Below are 24,695 nucleotides of genomic sequence, written 5' to 3' on the forward strand. Positions count from 1 at the left end.
TTGGTCCTCTGGATTATTAGTGCCATGGTGGGACTTGTCATTGGTCCTCTGGATTATTAGTGCCGTGGTGGGACTTGTAGTTAGTCCTCTGGATTATTAGTGCCATAGTGGGACTTGTCATTGGTCCTCTGGATTATTAGTGCCGTGGTGGGAATTGTCATTGGTCCTCTGGATTATTAGTGCCAAGGTGGGACTTGTCATTGGTCCTCTGGATTATTAGTGCCGTGTTGGGACTTGTCATTGGTCCTCTGGATTATTAGTGCCATGGTGGGATTTGGCATTGGTCCTCTGGGTTACTAGTGCCGTCGTGGGACTTGTCATTGGTCCTCTGGATTATTAGTGCCGTGGTGGGACTTGTAGTTCGTCCTCTGGATTATTAGTGCCGTGGTGGGACTTTTCATTAATCCTCTGGATTATTAGTGCCCTGGTAGGACTTGCCATTAAGCCTCTGGATTATTAGTGCCGTTGTGGAAATCGTCGTAAGTCCACTGGATTATTAGTGCCGTGGTAGGATTTGTCATTCGTCCTCTGGATTATTAGTGCTGTGGTGGGACTTGTCATTAGTCCTCTGGATTATTAGTGCCGTGGTGGGTCTTGCCATTAAGCCTCTGGATTATTAGTGCCGTGGTGGGACTTGTCGTTAGTCCTCTGGATTATTAGTGCCGTGGTGGGACTTGTCATTGGTCCTCTGGATTATTAGTGCCGTGGTGGTTCGTGTCATTAGTCCTCTGGTTTATTAGTGCTGTGGTGGGACTTGTAGTTAGTCCTCTGGATTATTAGTGCCATAGTTGGACTTGTCATTGGTCCTCTGGATTATTAGTGCCCTGTTGGGACTTGTCATTGGTCCTCTGGATTATTAGTGCCATGGTGGGATTTGGCATTGGTCCTCTGGATTATTAGTGCCATGGTGGGACTTGTCATTGGTCCTCTGGATTATTAGTGCCATGGTGGGACTTGTAGTTAGTCCTCTGGATTATTAGTGTCATGGTTGGACTTGTCATTGGTCCTCTGGATTATTAGTGCTGTGGTGGGACTTGTAGTTAGTCCTCCGGATTATTAGTGCCGTGGTGGGACTTGTCATTGGTCCTCTGGATTATTAGTGCCGTGGTGGGACTTGTCATTGGTCCTCTGGTTTATTAGTGCCGTGGTCGGACTTGCCATTAAGCCTCTGGATTATTAGTGCCGTGGTAGGATTTGTCATTAGTCCTCTGGATTATTAGTGCCGTGGTCGGACTTGCCATTAAGCCTCTGGATTATTAGTGCCGGGGTGGGATTTGTCATTAGTCCTCTGGATTATTAGTGCCGTGGTGGGACTTGTCCTTAGTCCTCTGGATTATTAGTGCCGTGGTGGGACTTTTCATCGGTCCTCTGGATTATTAGTGCAGTGGTGGGACTTGTCATTAATGCTCTGGATTATTAGTGCCCTGGTGGGACTTGCCATTAAGCCTCTGGATTATTAGTGCCGTGGTGGGATTTGTCATTGGTCCTCTGGATTATTAGTGCCATGTTGGGACTTGTCATTAGTCCTCTGGATTATTAGTACCAAGGTGGGATTTTTCATTAGTCCTCTGGATTATTAGTGCTGTGGTGGGACTTGTCATTGGTCCTGTGTATTATTAGTGCCGTGGTGGGACGTGTCGTTGGTCCTCTGGATTATTAGTGCCGTGGTGGGACTTGCCATTAAGCCTCTGGATTATTAGTGCCGGGGTGGGATTTGTCATTAGTCCTCTGGATTATTAGTGCCGTGGTGGGACTTGTAGTTAGTCCTCTGGATTATTAGTGCCGTGGGGGATTTGTCATTGGTCCTCTGGATTATTAGTGCCGTGGTGGGACTAGTCATTGGTCCTCTGGATTATTAGTGCCGTGTTGGGACTTCTCATTAGTCCTCTGGATTATTAGTGCCAAGGTGGGATTTTTCATTAGTCCTCTGGATTATTAGTGCCGTTGTGGGAATCGTCATTAGTCCTCTGGATTATTAGTGCCGTGGTGGGACTTGTCGTTGGTCCTCTGGATTATTAGTGCCGTGGTGGGACTTGTCATTAATCCTTTGGATTATTAGTGCCGTGGTGGGACCTGTCGTTAGTCCTCTGGATTATTAGTGCCATGGTGGGACTTGTCATTAATCCTCTGGATTAATAGTGCCGTGGTGGGCCTTCTCGTTTGTCCTCTGGATTATTAGTGCCATGGTGGGACTTGTCATTGATCCTCTGGATTATTAGTGCCGTGGTGGGTCTTGTCATTAGTCCTCTGGATTATTAGTGCCGTGGTGAGTCTTGTCATTGATCCTCTGGATTATTAGTGCCGTGGTGGGTCTTGTCATTAGTCCTCTGGATTATTAGTGCCGTGGTGAGTCTTGTCATTAATCCTCTGGATTATTAGTGCTGTGGTGGGACTTGTCGTTCATCCTCTGGATTATTAGTGCCGTGCAGGGACTTGTCATTAGTCCTCTGGATTATTATTGCCGTGGTGGGATTTGTCATTAGTCCTCTGGATTATTAGTGCCGTGGTGGGTCATGTCATTGTTCCTCTGGATTATTAATGCCTTGGTGGGATTTGTCGTTAGTCCTCTGGATTATTAGTGCTGTGGTGGGACTTGTCATTGGTCCTCTGGATTATTAGTGCCGTGGTGGGACTTGTCATTTGTCCTCTGGATTATTCGCCCAGTGACATAAACACTGTGCTACCATGCCCGATTTGTGCTGAAAAGCAAGGCAGTAGAGAGACTAAAATTGGGGCCCATATGTCATCCATTGGGGCTTTTAAACAGGGGAACTGTTTTATGCTCAATCAATGCTGAAGAGGCAGGAGTGCAGCAGTTCTGGGCCACAGCAAAGTAATATTTGCTTGTTGGGAAGTTAATCATTCAATTGAGGCTGAGCCATTATAATTACAGTTTAATATCTTAACAAGCCGGTGAACCTCTTGACACTAATAACACACCATCCATCCAGAAATCCAAATGTGCTGATTGGAACCTTGTAAACTGTAACTGCAAAACCTTGGTGTGTTTTAAGAATTCTATTAAGAGTCGTATTGTAGAGCATTCAGAACTCACTCCTCATTAATGTTTTACAGACAGTCTTAACAGATCATAATTGATACCTTTCTATAGATATCATCAATCTTGTCATCTTGCGGGCTTAATATCGGTACCACGCTGCCTTAAATATTCCGAGCCTCTTTGTCCAAATTTCAGGACTCCATTTTCTATCATTCATCATAGCCAATGTTTTCTCCCAGATCTGATACCACAGCATCCACTGTCTCCACAGCCGAATTACTGCTGTCAATTAATTTTCTTGATCAAACCCTGAACAATGTTTAGTGAATTAGATACTGGTGTGTGTCCCTGACTGTATGAATGTTTAATTTTGAGAAGGAAGCAGGCCACTTGAGGGAGGAATGTCACTGTCCAGCAGGCTCACTTCGACAGCATCCCAGTACTGCAATACTGCACTTTCTGAATTACTAACAAGTTTGAATGCTCTTTTACAATTACTTTACTGAAAATTGTAGCTTTTAAAATCATTATTGAATAGAATTATTATACCAGGATTATTTGAAAAGCACTTGCTAAACATTTGCCACTTCAAACCATTTATAGTACTGCAGCTGGGAAGTTATTTTCAGATCTTCTGACATAGAAAATCAGGGGTGTCCAATCCTTTGGAAGAGTGGAGATGAACCGATCTGTGTACATCAAATCGTAAGTGGGCTGCATATGATCACATCACTTTTCAGTCCAGTAGAATCGTGATTAAACACGACATCCAACCTCCAATCTATTTTTCATTTCTTGGATGCCTTGGACCGTGCCATTTCCACCAGATGGTTCTGATTGTTGGAGGCCAATCACCTCAGCCCCAGGACATCACTGTAGGAGTTCCTCAGGGCAGTGTCCTAGGCGCAACCATCTTCAGCTGCTTCATCAATGACCTTCCCATCATCATAAGGTCAGAAGTGGGGCTGTTCTTTGATGAATGCACAGTGTTCAGTTCCATTCGCAATTTGCAGGTAATACAACAGTCCATAGCTGCATGCAGCAAGACCTGGACAACATCCGGGTTTGGGCTGATAAGTGGCAATAACATTTGTGCCACACAAGTGCCAGGCAATGACCATCTCTGTCAAGAGAGAGGCTAACCACCTCCCCTTAACATTCAGCAGCATTACCAAGACCACATTCCACACCATCAACATCCACTGACCAGAAACTCCACTAACAAGCCACATAAATGCTCAAGCTACTAGAGCAGGTCAAAGGCTGGGTATTCTGCGGTGAGTATCTCACCTCCTGACTCCCCAAAACCTCTCCATCACCTACAAAGCACAAGTCAGGAATGTGATGGCATACTCTCCACCTGCCTGGATGGGTACAACTGCAACAACACTCAAGAAGCTCAACACTATCCACTTGATCAGCACTTCATCCAGTAGCTTAAACATACAGGGGGAGAAATTGGGTGAGTAGCGCCACTTGTTGGCGCCTAAAGAGGCAGGCAGTGGCTGTAGCGCCACTGGCTGCGCCTCCCACGATATTGAGTTGGGGCGATAATAGTGGCATTAGCCTTTTGCGCTGCGCCGCCACCGATGACGTCATCGGTGTGCGCAGCACCCCATTCGCGCCCCGATCACGATATTTGCGCCGTTCGCTACCCGCGCCCGGTTCACGGGGCCTTACTGGGCCGGCAGCGGCGCAAGTTAAGGTGGAGGTGCGGGGTGGCCGCCTTTTTCGGTGGCCGCCTGCCAGCACCTCCATCCCCGGCCTCCTAACCCCCCTCCCCCGCAGCATTGCCGGCTGTTTCTCGAGAGCCCGGCACTTCTCCTTGGTGCCGGGCTCTTTTGCCGGCACTCGCGATCGGGCCTCGCGCTGTTGCAGGCACCTCCCCCTTAACAGTGGGAGGAAGGCCTGCAGTACCGCAGCATGCCGTGCCGCAGCGTGTGGCGCTGCGGCACGTTGCGCTGCGATATTCAGTTTCAGCGCCCTAAGAGGGACGCGGAGCGCCTCGAGCCTCGCCCCGTGTCCCTCGAGGGGTAATGAAACTGAATATCCGACGATTGCTGACGCCTCGAACGCTGCGCTAAATCCTGCACGCAGGCGACTTTTGCGCCACTTTGGCGTCCCAACCCAATTTCTAGGCCACACCCTCTTCATCACTGATGTACCGTGGCTTCAGTGTATACTTACAGGATGCATTGCAGCAACTCACCAAGCCTCCTTCAGCAGCACCTCCCAAATCTGCAACCTCCACCACCTAGAAGGGCAAAGCAGCAGGTGCAAGGGAACACCAGCATCTCCAAGTGCCCCTACAAGTCACATACCATTGTGACTTGGGCATAAATCACCAGCCCTTCATCTTACCTGGATCAAAATCCTGGAAATCTTTACCTAACAGCACTGTGGGAGTACCCTCATCACACGGACTTCACCTGTTCAAGAAGAAGATCCACCAATGGCAATGAGGGATGGGCAATAAATGCCGGCCTTGCCAGCGACACCCACATCCCGAGAGTAAGTGTTGTGGGGCATTAGAATTTAGACAGGCACTTGTCTTTGCCAATGCTGAATGATTTGATATTGTTGGTATTTTGGCAATGCAAAGTGATCTGCAATAAGCCAGCCACCCAAAAGCCATTGACAGAAAAGAGAGACAAAACTGATGCCTCTGCGGTCTTCAGCTTCCAACTCCTTTGCAATGTACCTCAAGGCTTTGCGTCATCCAGCAGATGAGTAAAAGAATTCACTCCACAACACTTGTTTTTTTGGAATGTAGAAATAACACATGGAACCATCCTTAGCTCCCTTCCTTTGTTTTAACATGTAGCTGATCAGTTCCCTCATGAAACAAATGCAGAGCACAGTTAAATCTTGTTTAACCGACAGCCTTTGTTTCATAAAATGATTGTTTGTTTCTAATGTAAGAAAGTCAGGCTTGACTGATATTCTTTATCAAATGTCCCATTTGTAAACCGGCAGTGATCACTGCTTAATCTCTGTTCGCTGAGCTGTTCAGATATCTGCTGCTTTTAGTTTTTCAATTGCCCTGAAGCGCTGTCCCTCCTCCATATGACCGAAGTCATGCAAGTACTGGCCAGCAAACTTTTATGTCTAGAGCTGTATTTATTTTTATGCATTCATCACCGTAACAGTGTCACATCACAGAAGCCATAGTAACGATCATGAGAAGTCAAACTTGTTTTGTACAACTAAGCTCTTTATTTTGCTACATTTCATTTTTCTTTCTCCTATCTCGCTTCTGTTTTTCTGTCCTTCAATTCAATTTTCTACTTTTTAAAAACTTTTTGGCTTGGAAATTCAGTATCCCAATGTTTGGGGCGTTCTAGTCGAGCGGGCGCGAAATTTAGCGCCCGGCGCAAATTATCGCCACCTTCAGCTAAATTGACCTGCTTCGCCCCAGGAGGTGCTTGGAGCGCTAAAACAGGCGCTGCACGACTGTCCTAAGGCGCTAAGCCGTAGAAGCGAGGTGCTACCACCGAGGGCGGGCGCAGCGCAGGTGCAGCCAGTTAGCGATTGCACGCAGACACGCTGGCGCCGGTCAGCTCTTAAAGGGGAGGGTCGATCTTGGATTGCAGCCACACCCTGCGCATCGGAGCCCTGATTCTCGGCCTGGACAGACCTGCTGCCACATTCTAACGCCTAGGACCATGGAGAGGGCCAGGGAGCGAGCGCAGCAGTTCAGTGAGGGGGCCCTGCAGGTTCTGGTTGGCGCAGTGGAGCGCAGGCGATCTATCCTGTTTCCGGACAGTGGCAGGAGGCCGCTGCCCACCAACTACCGCAAAGCTTGGAGGGAGGTGGCTCACAGAGTGACCTCCAGCAGCATGGTGCCTAGGACCCCTGTGCAATGCAGGAAGAAGTTCAACGACCTCACTCGGGTCGTCAGGGTGAGTACCCTTTTCAGTATCCTCTTCATCCCTGCATGTCCACCTCACTTTATGGCTAAAGGGTCCTGAAAGCCCCAATGCCCAGCCCTCATCCAACACCAATGGGCCTTTCATGAAACTCATACGCACATTCAGCACTTTACACACTGTAAGGGCTATTCGACCATGGGAGGCAGTGCAGCCAAGATCAGGGCTTCACACTGTAAGGGCTATTCCACCATGGGAGGCAGTGCAGCCAAGATCAGGGCTTCACACTGTACTCAGAGCCCGTCCTTTCTCTTGCAGGGCAAGCTGGCCCATAACAGGAGGCAGCAGCAACGGACCGGGGGAGGCCGGCCTCACCTAAAAGCCCTCACCGATCTGGAGCAGCGAGTCCAGCGGATTATGGCAGGCCGGATGATTGGCCCCGTCGCCACTGGAGATGCCGACCCCATCCTGGACAGCAATGGTAAGGTCATCACCTTTTTGACCTCTCTCCTTCCACTTGTGCCTCACACCAGCATCCTTTGCCACTATCGAACCAATACAGTGCATTGCAGCACTCATGCCTCCCTCGCTGCCGCCCTGTCCTCACGCTAAAGCAACTCTTGTACCTCCCTGCTTTCAGATGCTGATTCGCCAGGTGGAGAGGTGGGCCTCAAGCTGCCACTGTTAGTGATTCTGAAGGCGAGGAGGAAGAGGAAGCCGGACCATCAGTGCCACCCTCAGCCGAGGCAGCCCATGGCCATAATGGGGACACTTCTTCCCTGGAGGGGAGCAGGGGGACGGGTCTGAGGAGGGTGAAGCTCTGGGGCCCAGCGGGCTGCAGCAATGCAGGGGGGTTAGGGAAGCTCGGTGGCCTTCTCCCCGGAGGGAGAGTCTGGTCTCCAGTCCTGCTACAGTGAGCGCAGAAGAGGTGCGGCTCCTCGCTGAAATGGGCACACAGGTGGAGCAGAGGCACACTGAGCTCATGGCACACTGAGCTCATGGCTGCAGTGGCAAGGATGCCCGAATCCATTGAGTCACTGGCAAGGAGTGTCCAGGACTTCGGTGCAGCACTGGCAAGGAGTCTGCAGGACTTTGGTGCAGCACAGGCAAGGAGTCTGCAGGACTTCAGTGCAGCACAGGCGGCTTCCACGCAAGTGCTTAGTGCTGCAATGCAGTCAGTGGCTGGTCTGATGCAGATGCAGATTGAGGCCACACGAGCACTGACTGCTGCCACCCTCGCTACATCGGGCACGAATCACCAGGGCCCTCGCCGCGCCGCAGAAGGCCAGCAGTCTGTGCTTCAGCAGATTGCTCCGCATGCTGCAGTGCTGCCCCATGCGAGTGCCACTGTGTCGTCCGACCAGGGAGTGCCTGTCCTCTGTCAGGATGGCAGCATTCCTGCTGCCAACACTGTCACTTCTCCACTGCAGCTGCCACCACCCGTAGGACAGACTGCTGCCCATGCAGAGTTGGAGCAGTCAGCAGCCGGGCCCTCCAGGCCCAGAGCTGGTCCTTGCCGTCCCCCAAGGGCATCTGCCGACTCAGTTTCTGACACTCAGCAGGCTTCCCCCAGCCTTGCTGCAGCCACTGGGGTCCCATTGCGGAGGAGCTGCAGGGTGGGAAGGGGCCAATCTTGCAAGCGAAGCAGATCACCCTCGAAGGGCAAAAAGTAGGAGGTGTGGCAAAATGCTGTTAATTTTTTTAGTGAAGGCCGAGGATCGTGGTCATTTTTGTTAAATCTTTTGTTCATTGTCTCCAGGTTGTGAGAGCCAGTTATGTGTCTGACTGCTTTTTTGGGGGTTTCTCTCTATTCCTTTGTCATGCGGGAAGGGCACACAGTTTGTTAAATAAAGAAGTGTCTTTATTCAGATTGTGCATGTTTGCTCTTTGAACTATTTGTTGCCTTGACCGGCTCAGGGCTTGCGGAATGGTTCCATTCATGTTCTTTCAATGGCACAAGCCATTCCCTCAGAGGGGGCCTAGAACCGACTTGCAATAAGCTGCTGATAGACGGCCCTTGCACTTTGTGCCTCCCTCCCGTCCTGGTGCTCCTCCTCCTCCTCCTCCTCCTCCTCCAACGGTGCTCCAACGTCTGGTGGCAGTGGCTGAGTCCTGAGGATTGCCAGGTTATGCAGCATGCAGCACACTACAACGAAATGGGAGACTCGCTCAGGTGAGTACTGAAGGGCTCCCCGGAATGGTCCAGACAGCGGAACCGTTGCTTGAGCACGCCGATTGTGTGCTCAATGATGTTCTTGGCTGCTTGATGGCTCTCATTTTATCGTTCTTCAGCGGGGGTGCTGGGCGCACGGAGCGGGGTCATCAGCCAAGTGCACAGAGGATAGCCCTTGTCCCCGAGAAGCCAGCCTCCTTAGTGAGCCGGGGCTTCGAAAAGGTCTGCCACAGAAGTCTGGCGCAGGATGAAGGCGTCGTGGCTGCTGCCTGGAAAGCGGGCATTGACAGCTAATATCAGCTGCCTGTGGTCACACACCAACTGGACGTTCAACGAATGGAACCCCTTCCAGTTGCGGTAATCCTCGGCATTCTCTTGCGGCGCCCGCAAAGCCACATGTGTGCAGTCAATGGCGCCATGGACCATGGGGAAGCTCGCTATTCTTGCAAATCCCATTGCGCGCTCTTGCTGCTTGTCCAGGGTCATGGGGAAGGAAATGTACTGACGTCTCCTTTTAAAGAGGGCATTCGTGACTTGGCGGATGCAGCAATTCACAGCCGGTGGCATAGAAGTTGAGAGCCACTGTCACCTTCACTGCCACCGACAGAGACGTCCTGCTCCTCAGTTGAGGCTGTGGATCTGGCTGAAGCAGGTGGCAGAGCTCAGTGACCACCTCCCTGCTGAATTGAAGCCTCCGAAAACACTGCTCCTCAGACATGTTGAGGTAGGAGAACTGTTGGCGGAACACCCTGGGAGGGTAAGGCCTCCTGTGCCGACGCCTGTTGGCCCTCCTCCGTCTGGCCATGATTGGCACTCTCTCTCGGCGTCTCTGAGCCCTCTCAATGCAATGCAGAAACCCAGTGTTTCCACCCATTGCAGCCCCCATAGTATGTGGCCACTCAAGATCATGCTACTGAAAAATCAAACCAACTGCAAAGTTCTGGGCCGAAGCCAGAAGTACCTGTGCGAGCGCTGACTCAATGCAGAAAGCTCTCTCCCTTTGTCTCTGCAAATCTCTCTCTGTCTCACAGAAGGAGTGGTCCAAAAATGGCTACCCCTAAGAAGCCAGGAAGAGCCCCCTTTAAATAGCGCCCCCCCAGCCCCACAGTGACTGGGAACCATTCCGGTCAACCAGTTGCTGGGAGCGCCAGGCGGAAAGGAGGGGGGCGCCACTGAAGTTCCGGTTCGGGGCGCCCCAAGGGCGTTGCACCATGAAATGACATCAGGATCTGCGCGCGCAGCTGAGCGGGCATTGTGGTTTTGCGCCGCCGCTAAATGTCCGCTCAATGTCGTGAGAGCCGCAGGTCTCGCCACGCCCGGGCGCTAGCCACTTCGTGCCCCACTTATCGCCCTCTTAAGATGCTAACGGGTGGTGCTAACAACTGAATTTCTCCCCCTTTTTCTTATTTCTTTTCAATTTCCTTCTCTTCTTCATTACTTCTCTTTCATACCAAAAATAGTGGAGAACCAAGGGGCTAATGAGAGCGAGGAACTTAAAGTAATTAAGATCAGTAGAGAAAAAGTACTTGAGAAACTAATGGGACTAAAAGCCGACAAATCCCCTGGACCTGATGGCCTACATCCTAGGGTTCTAAAAGAGGTGGCTGCAGAGATAGTGGATGCTTTGGTTGTGATCTTCCAAAATTCCCTAGATTCTAGAATGGTTCCTGCGGATTGGAAGATGGCAAATGTAACCCCACTATTCAAGAAAGGAGGGAGAGAAAACAGGGAACTACAGACCAGTTAGCCTGACATCAGTCGTCGGGAAAATGCTGGAATCCATTATTAAGGAAGTGGTAACAGGGCACTTAGAAAATCATGATGGCCCTGAATTTCCGATCGGAGGCTTCCTGCGGGCGAATGCCTACGATCGGAAAAAAATCTACGAACTTACCTGCTGGTTCCCTAGATACCGAGGCTTGCGATCCTGGGCCTCTCCTCTTCGAAATGCACAGAGGCCCACATATCCCAAGGGCGCATAAGGTTCGCAAGCGCTCCTGGGATCACGTGTGAACCAATGGAAGAAGGGAATCCCCCTTCATGCTTTTGACAGTTCCATACGCACAGAACTGTCAAAATTATGAATGGGGATGACTGCAAAAATGCACCAACACACTGAAATAAATAAATAAAAACCATTACATATATAAAACTGAGATGAGGAGGAATTTCTTCACTCAGAGGGTTGTGAATCTTTGGAATTCTCTAACCCAAAGGGCTGTGGATGCTGATCGTTGAGTATATTCAAGACTGAGATAGATAGATTTTTGGACTCTCGGGGAATCAAGGGATATGGGGCACGGGTGAGAAAGTGGAGTTGAAGTCGAAGATCAGCCATGATCTTATTGAATGTCTCAAAGGGCTGTATGGCTTACTCCTGCTCCTAATTCTTATGCTCTGATGAGGAGAGAGAGGTGAGGAGATGGGTAGGCCGTGTATCTTAAGCTTGGTGGTAAGGCATGCTGCAACATATTGGTCAGGGAGAGAATCTGAAAACCTCTTGGTTGGTGGCCTGCTTTGGGAAGCACAGTTTGTTGGGGAGTGGGAAGGGCACAGGCGTTAGCAAGCTCAAACTGAGCAGCCCGACCTGGGCTTCAATGGCTGTTTTCACTTCAATAGACACTCGCAAAGCCCTGATGGCATCCACCTCTCCCACTTCGAGCACAAAGCCATATATTGCAATTAATGAAATGTACTCGCCCTCTGAAAAACCCAGTGGTGCAAAGAACTGATTTGCTGGTGGGGATCGGCAGACGGCGCTGTTGGAGCTCGGTGGGTGTGCACGCGGTGTGCCTCTCACTTCTAACAGTGCTGCTCCCCCTTCAGTCATGACTCGTACTATCAGGCAGATTCCAATTGGAAGGGCAGAGCAGCACTGCTGCAAACGACAGGTGCATGCCGGCCATGTGCACTCCTGCTGAGAGAGTCGTCAGTGCTGCTTGTTGCATTTCCCAGCTGCAGATCAGCTGTTTCTGTTATCACCTTTTTTTTGAGGCAAAAATGTTTAATTAATTTTACTCATCTCCCTCATTTAGGGTTGTTTTCTTTTGCAAGAATGCAGCCAGTGTGTGGTTCTCTGGCTGTCACCTGCAGTGGTCAATATAAACGACCTGATCCACTTTGACCTACAGCTGTGGTGATTAACTTTTTCACAGGTTTTGGGAGTTGCCACTAAATTTATCTACTTCACTTCTGGCTCATTAAATCTGTGGAACAGCTTTAGTGCACTTGATGCTAATATGCCAATAGTATTACACTATTAAGATGCATCCACTGGCAGTAGCTTCAAAAGCATCAAAAGCTGACCAATTAAAATGCTCACATTGAAACAGAGATCAATATGCTGAATGCAAGCACAGAAAAAATGGCTCTCTGTATTCCTAATCGGTGTTCTACCGAGTGCAGTGCCATGTGAGATAAAATAAACGGAGGAAAGCAACATTGGGAGTCTGGTGCATTGCAAAATAATAGGCCGCGATCTTGCCGACCGAGGCAGGACCGGGGCGGGAGAGGTTGTTGTCGGGCTACGAGCCTGCTGCTGTCTACATTCCGCCTAGAAAAACGATTTTCCGTTAATGGGCCTTGTTAAGCCCGCCCTTCGCAATCCCCGACCCTATTACAAAGTGCGGGTCAGGTGACGTCAGCGCTAACGCTTCTTTTGCCAGTATATTTAAAGGGCTCATGGCCCTACTTCATTTCATTTGCTCCATTTAAAGCATAGATTACAGATATACCTTGTTCTGCTCCAAGAATGGCCTCAGAAAGGCAGAGGGCTGCTCCTCGCTTCAGTGATGACTCCCTCCATGTTTTTTGGAGGCAGTCCGAGCACGCAGGGAGGTCCCCTTCCCTGCCAGTGGGCGGAAGAGGCCTCCCCAGGAGACCAAGGCAGCCTGTCTGCAAATAGCTGAGGGGGTAACAGGCAGGTGTGTGGTGATGAGGACCTGGGTTCAGTGCCGCAAGCGTTTTCATGATCTTCTACAATCTGGAAAAGTGAGTATAAAGCCACACTTACCTTTATGCTGCTGTGCCTATTATCACTTCCCCATCACTCAGCATTTCCAAACCCACTCCTGCATATCGCAACTCGATGCAACATCCCTTGGACCTTCACCCGTCCCTCTCGATCTATCTACATTATTGCATCCCCATCTTACTATGCACCCCTCACACTCACCCTCATCCTAGTTAGCAACAGTAAAGGATGCAACTTGTTACAGCCACCCCACTCCATTATAGTCTCCTTATAAAGATCTAACACATCCATTCCTTACACTCATTCCATTAGTCTCACTCAACCTTCTCTTCTTTCCCTCCTTGGAACAAATCTTTAATTCGTTCAAATATTGTTCCTTCACAAATGTGTGTTGACCCTTGGAAGTGGCAGAGTGGATGGTCAGGGATACTTTAATCTCCATCAATGATGCTGAGATTGATAAGGTACGCCTGGTCATTGTAGGGATGGTTAATGGTGTTGATGTGGGCTGATGCCAATGCGCCAGCGCATGTGTCAGCCACATGTCTGTGTAGTGTGAACTTAGCTAAATCTGGCCGTGATGAGGTGATTCCTGGCCTCACGGGCAACAATGTAGTCGTGTACTGGTCACATTGGTACCGCCGGCTGATCAAGGTCTTCCTCATCGTCGTCCTCAAACTCATCCTCCTCCTCCTCCTCCTGTCCTCCTCCGAAGAGGCTGTGCGCTCTGTGCGTTCTTCCTCACGCAGCACTAAGCCTTGCTGCTGCGCTATGTTGTGCAGGACGCAGCAGCCCACAGCGATTCTGGAGACCCTGGCTGGTGCGTACTGCAGGGCTCCTCCAGATCTGTCCAGGCATCTGAAGCGCATTTTAAGCAACCCAATCGTCTGCTCTATGACACTTCTGGTGGAGATAAGGCTTTGATTGTAATGTTCCTCAGCCTCGTTTGTTGTCCCCCTCAAAGGTGGCATGAGCCACATCTTTAATGGATAGCCCTTGTGTCCAAGCAGCCAGCCGGAAAGACTGTTTGGAGGTATGAAGAGCTGAGGAATGGTGGAGTGGCGTAGGATGTAGGAATCATGGCAGCTCCCAGGGAATTTGGCGCACACATGGAGAATGATCTTCCTATGGTTACAGACAAGCTGCACATTGAGGAAGTGGAAGCCCTTGCGGTTGATAAACACTGCTGGGTTATGATGGGGTGCCCTGATGGCCACATGTGTGCAGTCGATTATACACCCGTAGGAATCCAGCCAGAGCCGCAAAGCCAACCGCACGCTCAGCAACACTGGCTTCATCAGTTGCAAAGTTTATATAATTTGCTGACTTGTCAAGTAGGGCATCGGTCACCTGTGCAATATATCTGTGTGCAGCCGACTGCGAGATGCTGCAAATGTCTGCTGCAGATGCCTGGAAGGAGCCTGAGGCGAAGATGTTGAGGGCAAGGGTGACTTTCACAGCTATTGGTAAGGGGTGTCCACCCACTGCTCTGGGCTGCAGCTCTTGCTCCAGCAATCTGCAAATGTCCACCACAGCCTGGTGTGATAGCCTAAGCCTCCGTTAGCACTGCTGCTCAGTCATGTTGCGGAAGCTCATCCTCTGCCTGTAAACCCTGTGTTGGGGGTATCGCCTCCGGCGAAGCCCAGCCCTGCTCTGATGCCCTCTGCCCTGTGCAGCACCAGGTGGGTGAGGCGAAGGTTGGCGCTTTTGCTGTTGTTGTGGCTGCTGGGGTGCCTGGTTCTGCTGGTGTTGCGGCTGATTGTAGTCAGATTCTGAGGACCAAGGTGAGAGAATGTAAACCGTACCCATTCTGATGTAATAGATGGCAGATGACAGAAGCAAATCTGTGAATGCTGCGAGAGGTTGTTCCAGTGAAGTGGAACTGGATATAGAGTTGGCTCCAAACGCTTGCAAGCTGCACAAGGCTGTGTATGTCTTCCAAATGCAGTAACCAACAGTTTCTGAGCTCTGAAAGTGAATAGCTGCAACATGGTAACCTTTATAGAACTTCTGCAGCTGTCAGGTAATCAGGTAATGCAACGCAGACTCAACTCACGACATGGTGAGCTGACGTGTTCCCCGAGCAGCAGGTAACCCGTGGGAGAGCACGTAAAATTGAAATGTAGCCTCAAAATAGCAGTTAATTGGATGTTAACAACCCAGTTAATGATTTGAATTGCCTCTCCTGCCGCTTGGTGTCGGGTCTCTTTTGCGCCGACTGACCCGACACCTGGGAGTCTCACGTGGATGCGGGTTGACAGCAGATTCCCTACCCGCTGTCAATCTTTGCCATTTTGACACCTGACCCGCCTCCAAACCCACCCTCTGAGCGCTGGCAAGATCGCGGCCATAAACTCTCCTTATGTGCTTCTGTACTGGGGAGTGGAAGGAATCCAATCTGAAGAGAGGCAGCATGGATGAAAGCACAGAGGTAGGCCAGGTTTTGGTTGCTGGTTGGACATCACAGTAGTAAATGAGCTTTATTTCAGAAAAGTGTTTGTCTTTATGACCAGACATAAATAGCATTTGTCCTCGTGCGCCACCGCCCCCCCGCCACCCCGCACCCCACACGCACACTCACACATGTATTGCATTTTTCTCTCCTTTATAAGATGACCTTGTGGACATCATTTCTCAACCGAAAGGAATAGTAGGTGATTTTTCGCTAGTCCTTTGTCAATGCTCCTTCATAACTGGTCAAAATTGCACCCAACTTTCCCTCATTGTCTCAGGGAAGTGCTTTACCTCTGGTTGGTCTTTTCTCCTGTTGGAGATGGAAAATTGAATCGAATAGTGCAGATGTTGTGTGCAAGATGTGAGGAAGTGAGGGTTACAATAGTGGTGAGAGTAGGAAGTGCAGAATGTGTGAGCAGGAGGAGAAAGATGTGGAACAAAATGTGCTGCAGTGATTGTAGGAAAGTGAAGGGAAGCAGAGGAGGGGAGTATTGTGAGTAGTGAGACTGCAGCTGGGACAGGTGAAAGGAGAGAGTAATTGGTGTGAGAGGTAAGATTCTTACCTTGACAATTCCGTGAGGTCATTCAACCTTCAGTATTATAGCCATGTCCTGGGAGCTAAGCTCCTCGCATTGACCACCTCAGTGACCTTGTCCCACTGATGACGGAGCTGTTGCCTACAGAGCTTTTTAACCTCCCAAGGGGAACAGAATCTCCTTCCTCAGTCCTCTGTCTGACCAGGACCTCCAATGTTGCATCTGTGTGCCCTCTCTGGACTTCTTAAACATAGAAACATAGAAACATAGAAGATAGGAGCAGGAGTAGGCCATTCGGCCCCTCGAGCCTGTTCCACCATTCAATGAGATCATGGCTGATCATCCAAACTCAATACCCTGTCCCTGCCTTCTCCCCATATCCCTTGATCCCTTTAGCCTTAAGAAATATATCTAACTCCTTCTTGAATATATTTAATGAATTGGCCTCAACTGCCTTCTGTGGTAGAGAATTCCACAGGTTCACCACTCTCTGGGTGAAGTAATTCCTCCTCATTTCTGTCCTAAATGGCATACCCCTTATCCTTGGACTGTGACCCCTGGTTCTGGACTCCCCGGCCATCGGGAACATCCTTCCTGCATCTAGCCTGTCTAGTCCTGTTAGAATTTTATAAGTTTCAATGAGATCCCCTCTCATTCTTTTAAACTCCAGCGAGTATAAACCCAATCGACCCAATCTCTCCTCATACGTCATTCCTGCCATCCCAGGTATCAGTCTGGTGAATCTTCGCTGCACTCCCTCCATGGCAAGAACATCCTTCCTCAGATAAGGTGACCAAAACTGCACACAATACTCAAGATGTGGTCTCACCAAGGCCCTGTACAACTGCAGCAAGACATCCTTGTTCCTGTACTCGAACCCTCTTGCTACGAAGGCCAACATACCGTTTGCCTTCTTAACCGCCTGCTGCACCTGCGTGCTTACCTTCAGCGACTGGTGCACAAGGACACCCAGGTCTCGTTGCACTTCCCCTTCTCTCAATCTATTGCTGTTCAGATAATAATCTGCCTTCCTGTTTTTGCCACCAAAGTGGATAACCTCGCATTTATCCACATTATACTGCATCTGCCATGCTTCTGCCCAATCACCCAACCATTCCAAATCATACTGGAGTTTCTCGGCATCCTCCTCACAGCACACACGCCCACCCAGCTTTGTGTCGTCTGCAAACTTGGAGATATTACATCTAGTTCCCTCGTTTAGATCATTTATATATATTGTGAATAGCTGGGGTCCTGGGACCGATCCCTGCGGTACCCCACTAGTCACTGCCTGCCACTCGGAAAAAGACCCGTTTATTCCAACTCTGCTTCCTGTCTGCCAACCAGTTCTCTATCCAAGTCAGTACCTTGCCCCCAATCCCATGTGCCTTAACTTTACATGCTAATCTCTTATGCAGGACCTTATCGAAAGCCTTCTGAAAGTCCAAATACACCACATCCACTGGTTCTCCCTTATCTATTCTACCAGTTATATTCTCAAAAAATTCCAGTAGATTAGTCAAGCACGATTTACCTTTTGTAAATCCATGTTGACTTCGTCCAATCCTGTCACTGTTTTCCAAGTGCTCTGCTATTACATCAGGCCCTGGGGATTTATTGGCCTTCAATTCCGTCAATTTCCCTAACACCATTTCCCTACAAATACTGATTTCTTTCAATTCCTCCCTCTCCTTAGACCCTATATTCCCTGACATCTCTGGGAGGTTATTTGTGTCCTCCTTTGTGAAGACAGAACCAAAGTATGTATTTAGTTGGTCTGCCATTTCTTTTTTCCCCATTATAAATTCCCCTGATTCTGACTGCAAGGGACCTATGCTTGACTTCACCAATCTTTTTCTCTTCACATATCTATAAAAGCTTTTACAGTCAGTTTTTATGTTCCCTGAAAGCTTACTCTCATATTCTATTTTCCCCTTCTTAATTAATCCCTTTGTCCTCCTTTGTTGAATCCTAAACTGCTCCCAGTCCTCAGGTTTACTGCTTTTTCTGGCCAATTTATATGTCCTCTCCTTGGATCTTATGCTATCCCTAATTTCCCTTGTTAGCCATGGTTAAGTCACCTATTTTGTTTTATTTTTATGCCATACAGGGATGAACACATTCTGTAGTTCATCCATGCGATCTTTGAATATTTGCCATTGCCTATCCACCGTCAACCCTTTGAGTAACATTCCCCAATCAATCCTACCTAACTCGCGCCTCATACCATCATAGTTTCCTTTATTTAAATTCAGGACCCTAGTCTCTGAGTCAACTACTTCACTCTCCATCTTAATGAAGAATTCTATCATATTATGATTGCTCCGACCCAAGGGGCCTCGCACAACAAAATTGCTAATTTATCCTTTCTCATTACATAATACCCAGTCTAAGATGGCCTGATCTCTAGTTGGTTCCTCGACGTATTGGTCCAGGAAACCATCCCATATACACTCCAGGAATTCCTCCTCCACAGTATTGTTACTAATTTGGTTAGCCCAATCTATATGTAGATTAAAGTCACCCATGGTAACTGCTGTGCCCTTATTGCACGCATCTCTAATTTCCCATTTAATGCCATCCCCAACCTCCGTATTACTGTTTGGAGGTCTGTATACCACTCCCACTAACGTTTTCTCAGTTCTACCCATACAGATTCCACATCATCAGAGCTAATATCCTTCCTTTCAATTGTATTAATCCCCTCTTTAACCAGCAATGCTACCCCACCTGCTTTTCCTTTTTGCCTATCTTTCCTGAATATTGAATACCCCTGGATGTTGAGTTCCCAGCCTTGGTCACCCTGGAGCCATGTTTCCGTAATCCCAATCATATCATATCCGTTTACCTCTATTTGCACAGCTAATTCATCCACCTTATTACAAATGCTCCTCACATTAAGACACCTTCAGGCTTGTTTTTTTTAACACTCTTACACCTTTTAGAATTATTATTTACTGTAGCCATGTTTGATTTATACCCTTGATTTCTCTGACTGCCACCTTTGTTTTTCTCCTTACTGTCTTTTGCTTCTATCCTTGTTTCCCTTTCCTCTGTCTCCCTGCTCAGGTTCCCAACCCCCTGCCATTTTAGTTTAAACCCTCCCCCAGAGCACTAGCAAACACTCCCCCTAGGACATCGGTCCAAGTCCTGCCCAGGTGCAAACCGTCCGGTTTGTACTGGTCCCAGCTCCCCCAGAACCGGTTCCAATGTCCCAGGAATTTGAATCCCTCCCCCTTGCACCATTCCTCTATCCACGTATTCATCTGAAATATCCTTTTATTTCTACTCTGACTAGCACGTGGCACTGGTAGCAATCCTGAGATTACTACCTTTGAGGTCCTATTTTTTAATTTACCTCCTAACTCCCTATATTCAGTTTTTAGGACCTCATCCCATTTTTTACCTATATTGTTGGTACCTATATGCACCACGACAACTGGCTGTTCACCCTACCCTTCCAAAATGTTCTGCAGCCGCTCTGAGACATCCTTGACCCTTGCACCAGAGAGGCAACATACCATCCTGGAGTCACGTTTGCGGCCGCAGAAACGCCTATCTATTCCCCTTACAATAGAATCCCCTAGTACTATAGCTCTCCCACTCTTTTTCCTCCCGTCCTGTGCAGCAGAACCACCCACGGTGCCAGGAAGTTGGCTGCTGCTGCCTTCCCCTGATAAGCCATCCTCTGCAACAATATCCAAAGCGGTATATCTGTTTGAGAGGGGGATAGTCACAGGGGACCCCTGCACTACCTGCCTGCGCCTACTACTCTGCCTGGTGGCCACCCATTCTCTTCCTGCCTGTGCAGCCTTTACCTGCGGTGTGACCAACTCCCTAAACGTGCTATCCACGATGTCCTCAGCATCACAAATGCTCCAGTATGTATCCACTCGCAGCTCCAGTGCCGCAATGCGGTCTGTCAGTAGCTGCAGCTGGATACACTTCCCGCACACATGGTCGTCAGGGACACAGGAAGTGTCCCTGATTTCCCACATAGTGCAGGAGGAGCATACCATGGCACAGAGCTCTCTTGCCATGACTTACCCTTTAGTTAATTCAAATTAACTTAAGTCAAATCAATACCACCAATTAAATGATATACTCAAGGGCCCTTGGTTACTAGCACTAGAAACTATAACCACAAAAAATTAAGACCTTCTAAGCTTTATAAACTATTATGAACCTTAACTGTCAAACTAACCTGGCCGTACTCACCCAATCAGCTGCTCCCTCCTGCCCGTGTCACATTTTGAATCGTGATGTGGCTCTGGAACGCCGCTGCCTCTCTGAAATTGGTAAACCTCTGTAAGAAAAAGCTCACGAAAGTGAGTTTAAGTACTCACCGGGCCTTGAGTCTCTGGTCTCTCCGCTCCCTCACCAGCCTCTGTAAGAAAAAGCCCGCGAAAGTGAGTTTAAATACTCACCGGGCCTCGGGTCTCTGGTCTCTCCGCTCCCTCACCAGCCTCTGTAAGAAAAAGCCCACGAAAGTGAGTTTAAATACTCACCGGGCCTCAGGTCTCTGGTCTCACCGCTCCCTCACCAGCCTCTGTAAGAAAAAGCCCGCGAAAGTGAGTTTAAATACTCACCGGGCCTCAGGTCTCTGGTCTCACCGCCCCCTCACCAGCCTCTGTAAGAAAAAGCCCGCGAAAGTGAGTTTAAATACTCACCGGGCCTCGGGTCTCTGGTCTCACCGCTCCCTCACCAGCCTCTGCAGCCATTTTTCCACTTGTGAAGTTTCCCTGCTGTCTGCAGCCACAGTGCGCCTCCCCTTTAAGAGGTGCTGGCTCCCTCTAAGTGGTGTCAGTGAAGTCCGATTTCCCATCACTCCAAATAGGCTGCATGCCTGACTCCACGAATTTCACCTTGTCCTTGCGCCCACGTGAACAGGTGTCCACACACTTGTTTTTGGATGTGATCGAGTTTCTAGATCAGAATGTTTGACAGATGTTTAACAGTTCACAGATGTTGGTTTGTCTACATGTTCTTTTATTATGGATCAAAAATTGGACAGATTGACTCCTAAATTGAAAGAAACAGCATGATAGCACAATGTTACTGCAAATAAATATCAGAAACATCTTTTGACAACTAACTTCAATCTCTTCAGATTATCTGTAGGGTTCAGAGCAAGAGATAGATATTTTGCGTGCTCACATGTCAAGAGGTACTTTACAAGCTATGAAAATGCATCACAAAATCATTGGCAATGGGTATGTGCGAGGACTCAGAAAATCTACCCTAATGAATGCAAAGCCAAAACCCCATTGTAGATTAAGCTCATTATTTTTATAACTGTAAAAGTAGTGTCTGTAGTAATCATCTTTATGAAACATTTTGTTTTAGTTCAGGGAAGTTCACATGCTCTCTGCAAATTGTACTTCAATCCATGGATGTTTACTCCACAATGACTCATCACACCTGTTGGACAAGAAATGTTGTGTGTGAATATAATAACTAATCTGGCTACTGCTTCAGCGATTTCACAAGAATATGGACATATATATAACATAGGAACAGGAGCAGTTTGTGGAGCATGCTGTCATGGTGTCTCATCTAAAGGACTGTTGACACAAGGCATGTTCTTTAAAATTTGACATGGTTAGAGTTATTTCTGTTTTAGATCATATCAAAGACTTCATAGGATAAGTAGAATATTCCATTAATGTTTCCCCAGTGGTTCACTGAGCAAATGTACTGCTTGGTTTGGTACTCAACCAAACAGGCTAGAAAGATCTCAGATTTGATCCTTGGTCTGTGCTGAGTCACCCGAAACCAATTGTATTTATATTGCTGCTACAATTAGCCTTAGCACAACTGAGCTAATGAGGTAAAGTCAGCTCCTGGTCACTATCCAGCCACCATGGAATTATGTTCAGAATAAGAGTTACTGCTTTCAGTAAAGGACATGGGAAAATTGAAAAGAACAGTACAAAAAAAAACTATTTCACTTATAAACACCTCTTTCACTGTAATGCTGATTCTATGTCATTTGTCAATAAGAGGTGCAGAAATGTTCTGTTCTTTGGGCTGTGTCTTAATAGAATGGTCAGGATCTCCATTCGTGAGCAATATAACCATTCATCCTGTATTTTACTTGCTTCTCTCTCTGGATTGCTGTCCATTTTCATTTTTTTAATTTATTGGGATGTGTGCCACACTGGTGAGGCAGTAGTTATTACCCACCCCTAGTTGTCCTGAGGGCATTAAAAGTCAACAACTGTGGAATTGCAGTCATGTGTAGGCTGGTTCCTTCCCTACAGGATGTTAGTGAACCAATTGGGTTTTTATGGCAATCTGACTATTTTACTGGCCATTTTTTGACATGCTATCCAATAAATTCCCAAATTTATTGAATTCAGTTTAACTTGTCACGATGGGATCTCAACTCACGAACTTGGTCGCTTATCCAGTACCATAAGTACAAAGGGACTTATTATTGGTTACACACTATACGCTACTAATTATTTGGTCATTTATATGTCAGCACAATAATAGTAATTATCGGTTCTTAGTATTTTTGAGTTTGACTAATGCAGGACAATCTCAAATCTAAATTCTGCAAGACTATTAATGCGAATATGTATGTGCATGAGATGAAAATGCAGTAAATAGATTCAAATTGCGATTTTGTTGTCTATGCTAGATGTATTCCTTCAATATATATAATATAAAATATATTACCACAATATGTATTACTGTAATGTAATATATGCAAACAAAAAAAATATACGTGGCATAAAAGGTGAACTTGTTTATTGCATTATATCATGCTCTAATTCACTAGGTCTGATATTGAATACTTATCCAACTGCGATATTTATGTATTTATAAGTTACATTTAACTTTTTTTTTTCTAAGTAAAGCATTGTTAAACATTAGGCATTTATCAAATAATAATATGAGAACAGATTTTGCTTTACAGGTGGACAGCTCATGTCAGGACTAGATTGTATACATGTTAAGCATGAAAATTAATGTGATTTATCATATGCAAGATGCCTCTGCAGGAGACTGTGAATAGGTTTACAGCACTGAGAAACGTGTGGATAAAATAACAATGCAGCATTTTCATTTACAGAGAAACCTGCCAAAGCAGCGAAGCCACCAAGTAAGTGCCGTTTATTTCTATCAGTAGCATAACACTGTTAGGTTGCACACTGCCCATAGTGGAACGTTGCCATCACTCATTCCACAGCTGTTTAACTTCTTGGCACACTTTAATTATCGATGAGCTCAAATTGACATGAAACTCTCACTTCTCTAAAATACTCTTTGAAGTTTCCTTTTAGCTCTCCCAATGCCACGGTGAATTTAACAAGTGAGTGACCGAGCCATGCAGACCAGTAAGATTGCAGGTTCAAATACTGGCCTATGCTGAGTTAGCTGATTTCAGCAGGGATGGTAGAATGTTCGCTACAATTGGCCTCAGGGTCCTGGGTTAAGAGTTATATTTTGATTTTTTTAGATTTCAATATTCAGTGCGTAGATGAATAAAAAATACTTCAAATATCTCTTTTGAGATAGGAGAAAACTGCATAGATTTGCCCCAATTTCCCGGATAATCATGACAGTAGCACCATACCTAAGTACCACTGGAAGATATCCAGCTCAAGATATGTTAATATTTTCACTAACCTACACATTAGCAAAACAAAAAATAACTTTTTTATCTGTCTGTAATTTTAACAAAATAGAACTTAATTTGCAGTCATTTGACTCCAATGTTTTCACGTTATGATTTAATTAATCTATTGTCATAACTATGGCAGGGGAATGGTAGCATACTGGTTATGTTACTGGACTAATAATCCAGAGACGTGAGTTCAAATCTCACCACGGCAGCTGTGGAATTTAAATTCAGTTAATTAAATAAATCTGGAATAAAAAGCTAGTATCAGTACTGGTGACCATGAAACTACCGGATTGTTGTAAAACCCCATCTGGTTCACTAACATGGCCGATATGTGACTCCAGACCCACAGCAATGTGGTTGACTCTTAACTGCCCTCTGAAATGGCCTAGCAAACCGTTACAAGAAATAATAATAATAAGAAAACCAGACAAACCAACCCGGCATCAACTTTGGCACCAGCTTCAGATATGACAATGGCACACCCAGCCCAGTCGACCCTACAAAGTCCTCCTCACTAACATCGAGGGACTTGTGCCAAAATTGGCAGAGCTGGTCAAGCAACAGCCTGACATAGTCATGCTAACGGAATCATACCTTTCTGCCAATGTCCCAGATTCCTCCATCACCATCACTGGGTATGTCCTGTCCACCGGTAGGACAGACCCACCAGGTGTGGCGACACAGTGGTATACAGTTGGGAAGGAGTGGCCCTGGGAGTTCTCAACATTGACTCCAGATCCCATGAAGTCTCATGGCTTCAGGTCAAGCATGGGCAAGGAAACCTCCTGCTGATTACCACCTACCGCACTCGCTCAGCTGATGAATCAGTACTCCTTCATGCTGAACACCACTTGGAAAAAGCACTGAGGGTAGCAAGGGAACAGAATATACTCTGGGTGGGGGACTTCAATGTCCATCACCAAGAGTGGCTCGGTAGTACCACTACTGACCGAGCTGGCTGAGTCCTCAAGGACAGAGCTACCAGACTGGGCCTGCGACAGGTGGTGAAAGAACCAACACGAGGGAAAAACCTACTTGACCTCGTCCTCACCA

General features: G+C 47.6%; 1 protein-coding gene across 50 annotated transcripts in view; it reads left to right on the plus strand.

Moving 5' to 3' along the window:
- trdn (triadin) overlaps window positions 1-24,695 on the plus strand; it is a 732,832-nt gene that overhangs the window by 651,879 nt on the left and 56,258 nt on the right. For 48 of the 50 annotated variants that reach the window (XM_085997256.1, XM_085997227.1, XM_085997243.1 and 45 more), the window contains one exon: window positions 23,073-23,117. The exons of 1 other annotated variant lie outside the window; for it this stretch is intronic. In XM_085997256.1, the coding sequence (XP_085853382.1) occupies window positions 23,073-23,117 (45 nt within the window). The remainder of the gene's footprint in view (window positions 1-23,072; window positions 23,118-24,695) is intronic. One more of the 50 variants, XM_085997230.1, reaches the window with a different exon arrangement.

This window comes from Somniosus microcephalus, chromosome 9 (genome assembly GCF_052327205.1).
Source record: "Somniosus microcephalus isolate GS21.2 chromosome 9, FLI_Smic_1.0, whole genome shotgun sequence".
Taxonomy (NCBI): domain Eukaryota; kingdom Metazoa; phylum Chordata; class Chondrichthyes; order Squaliformes; family Somniosidae; genus Somniosus; species Somniosus microcephalus.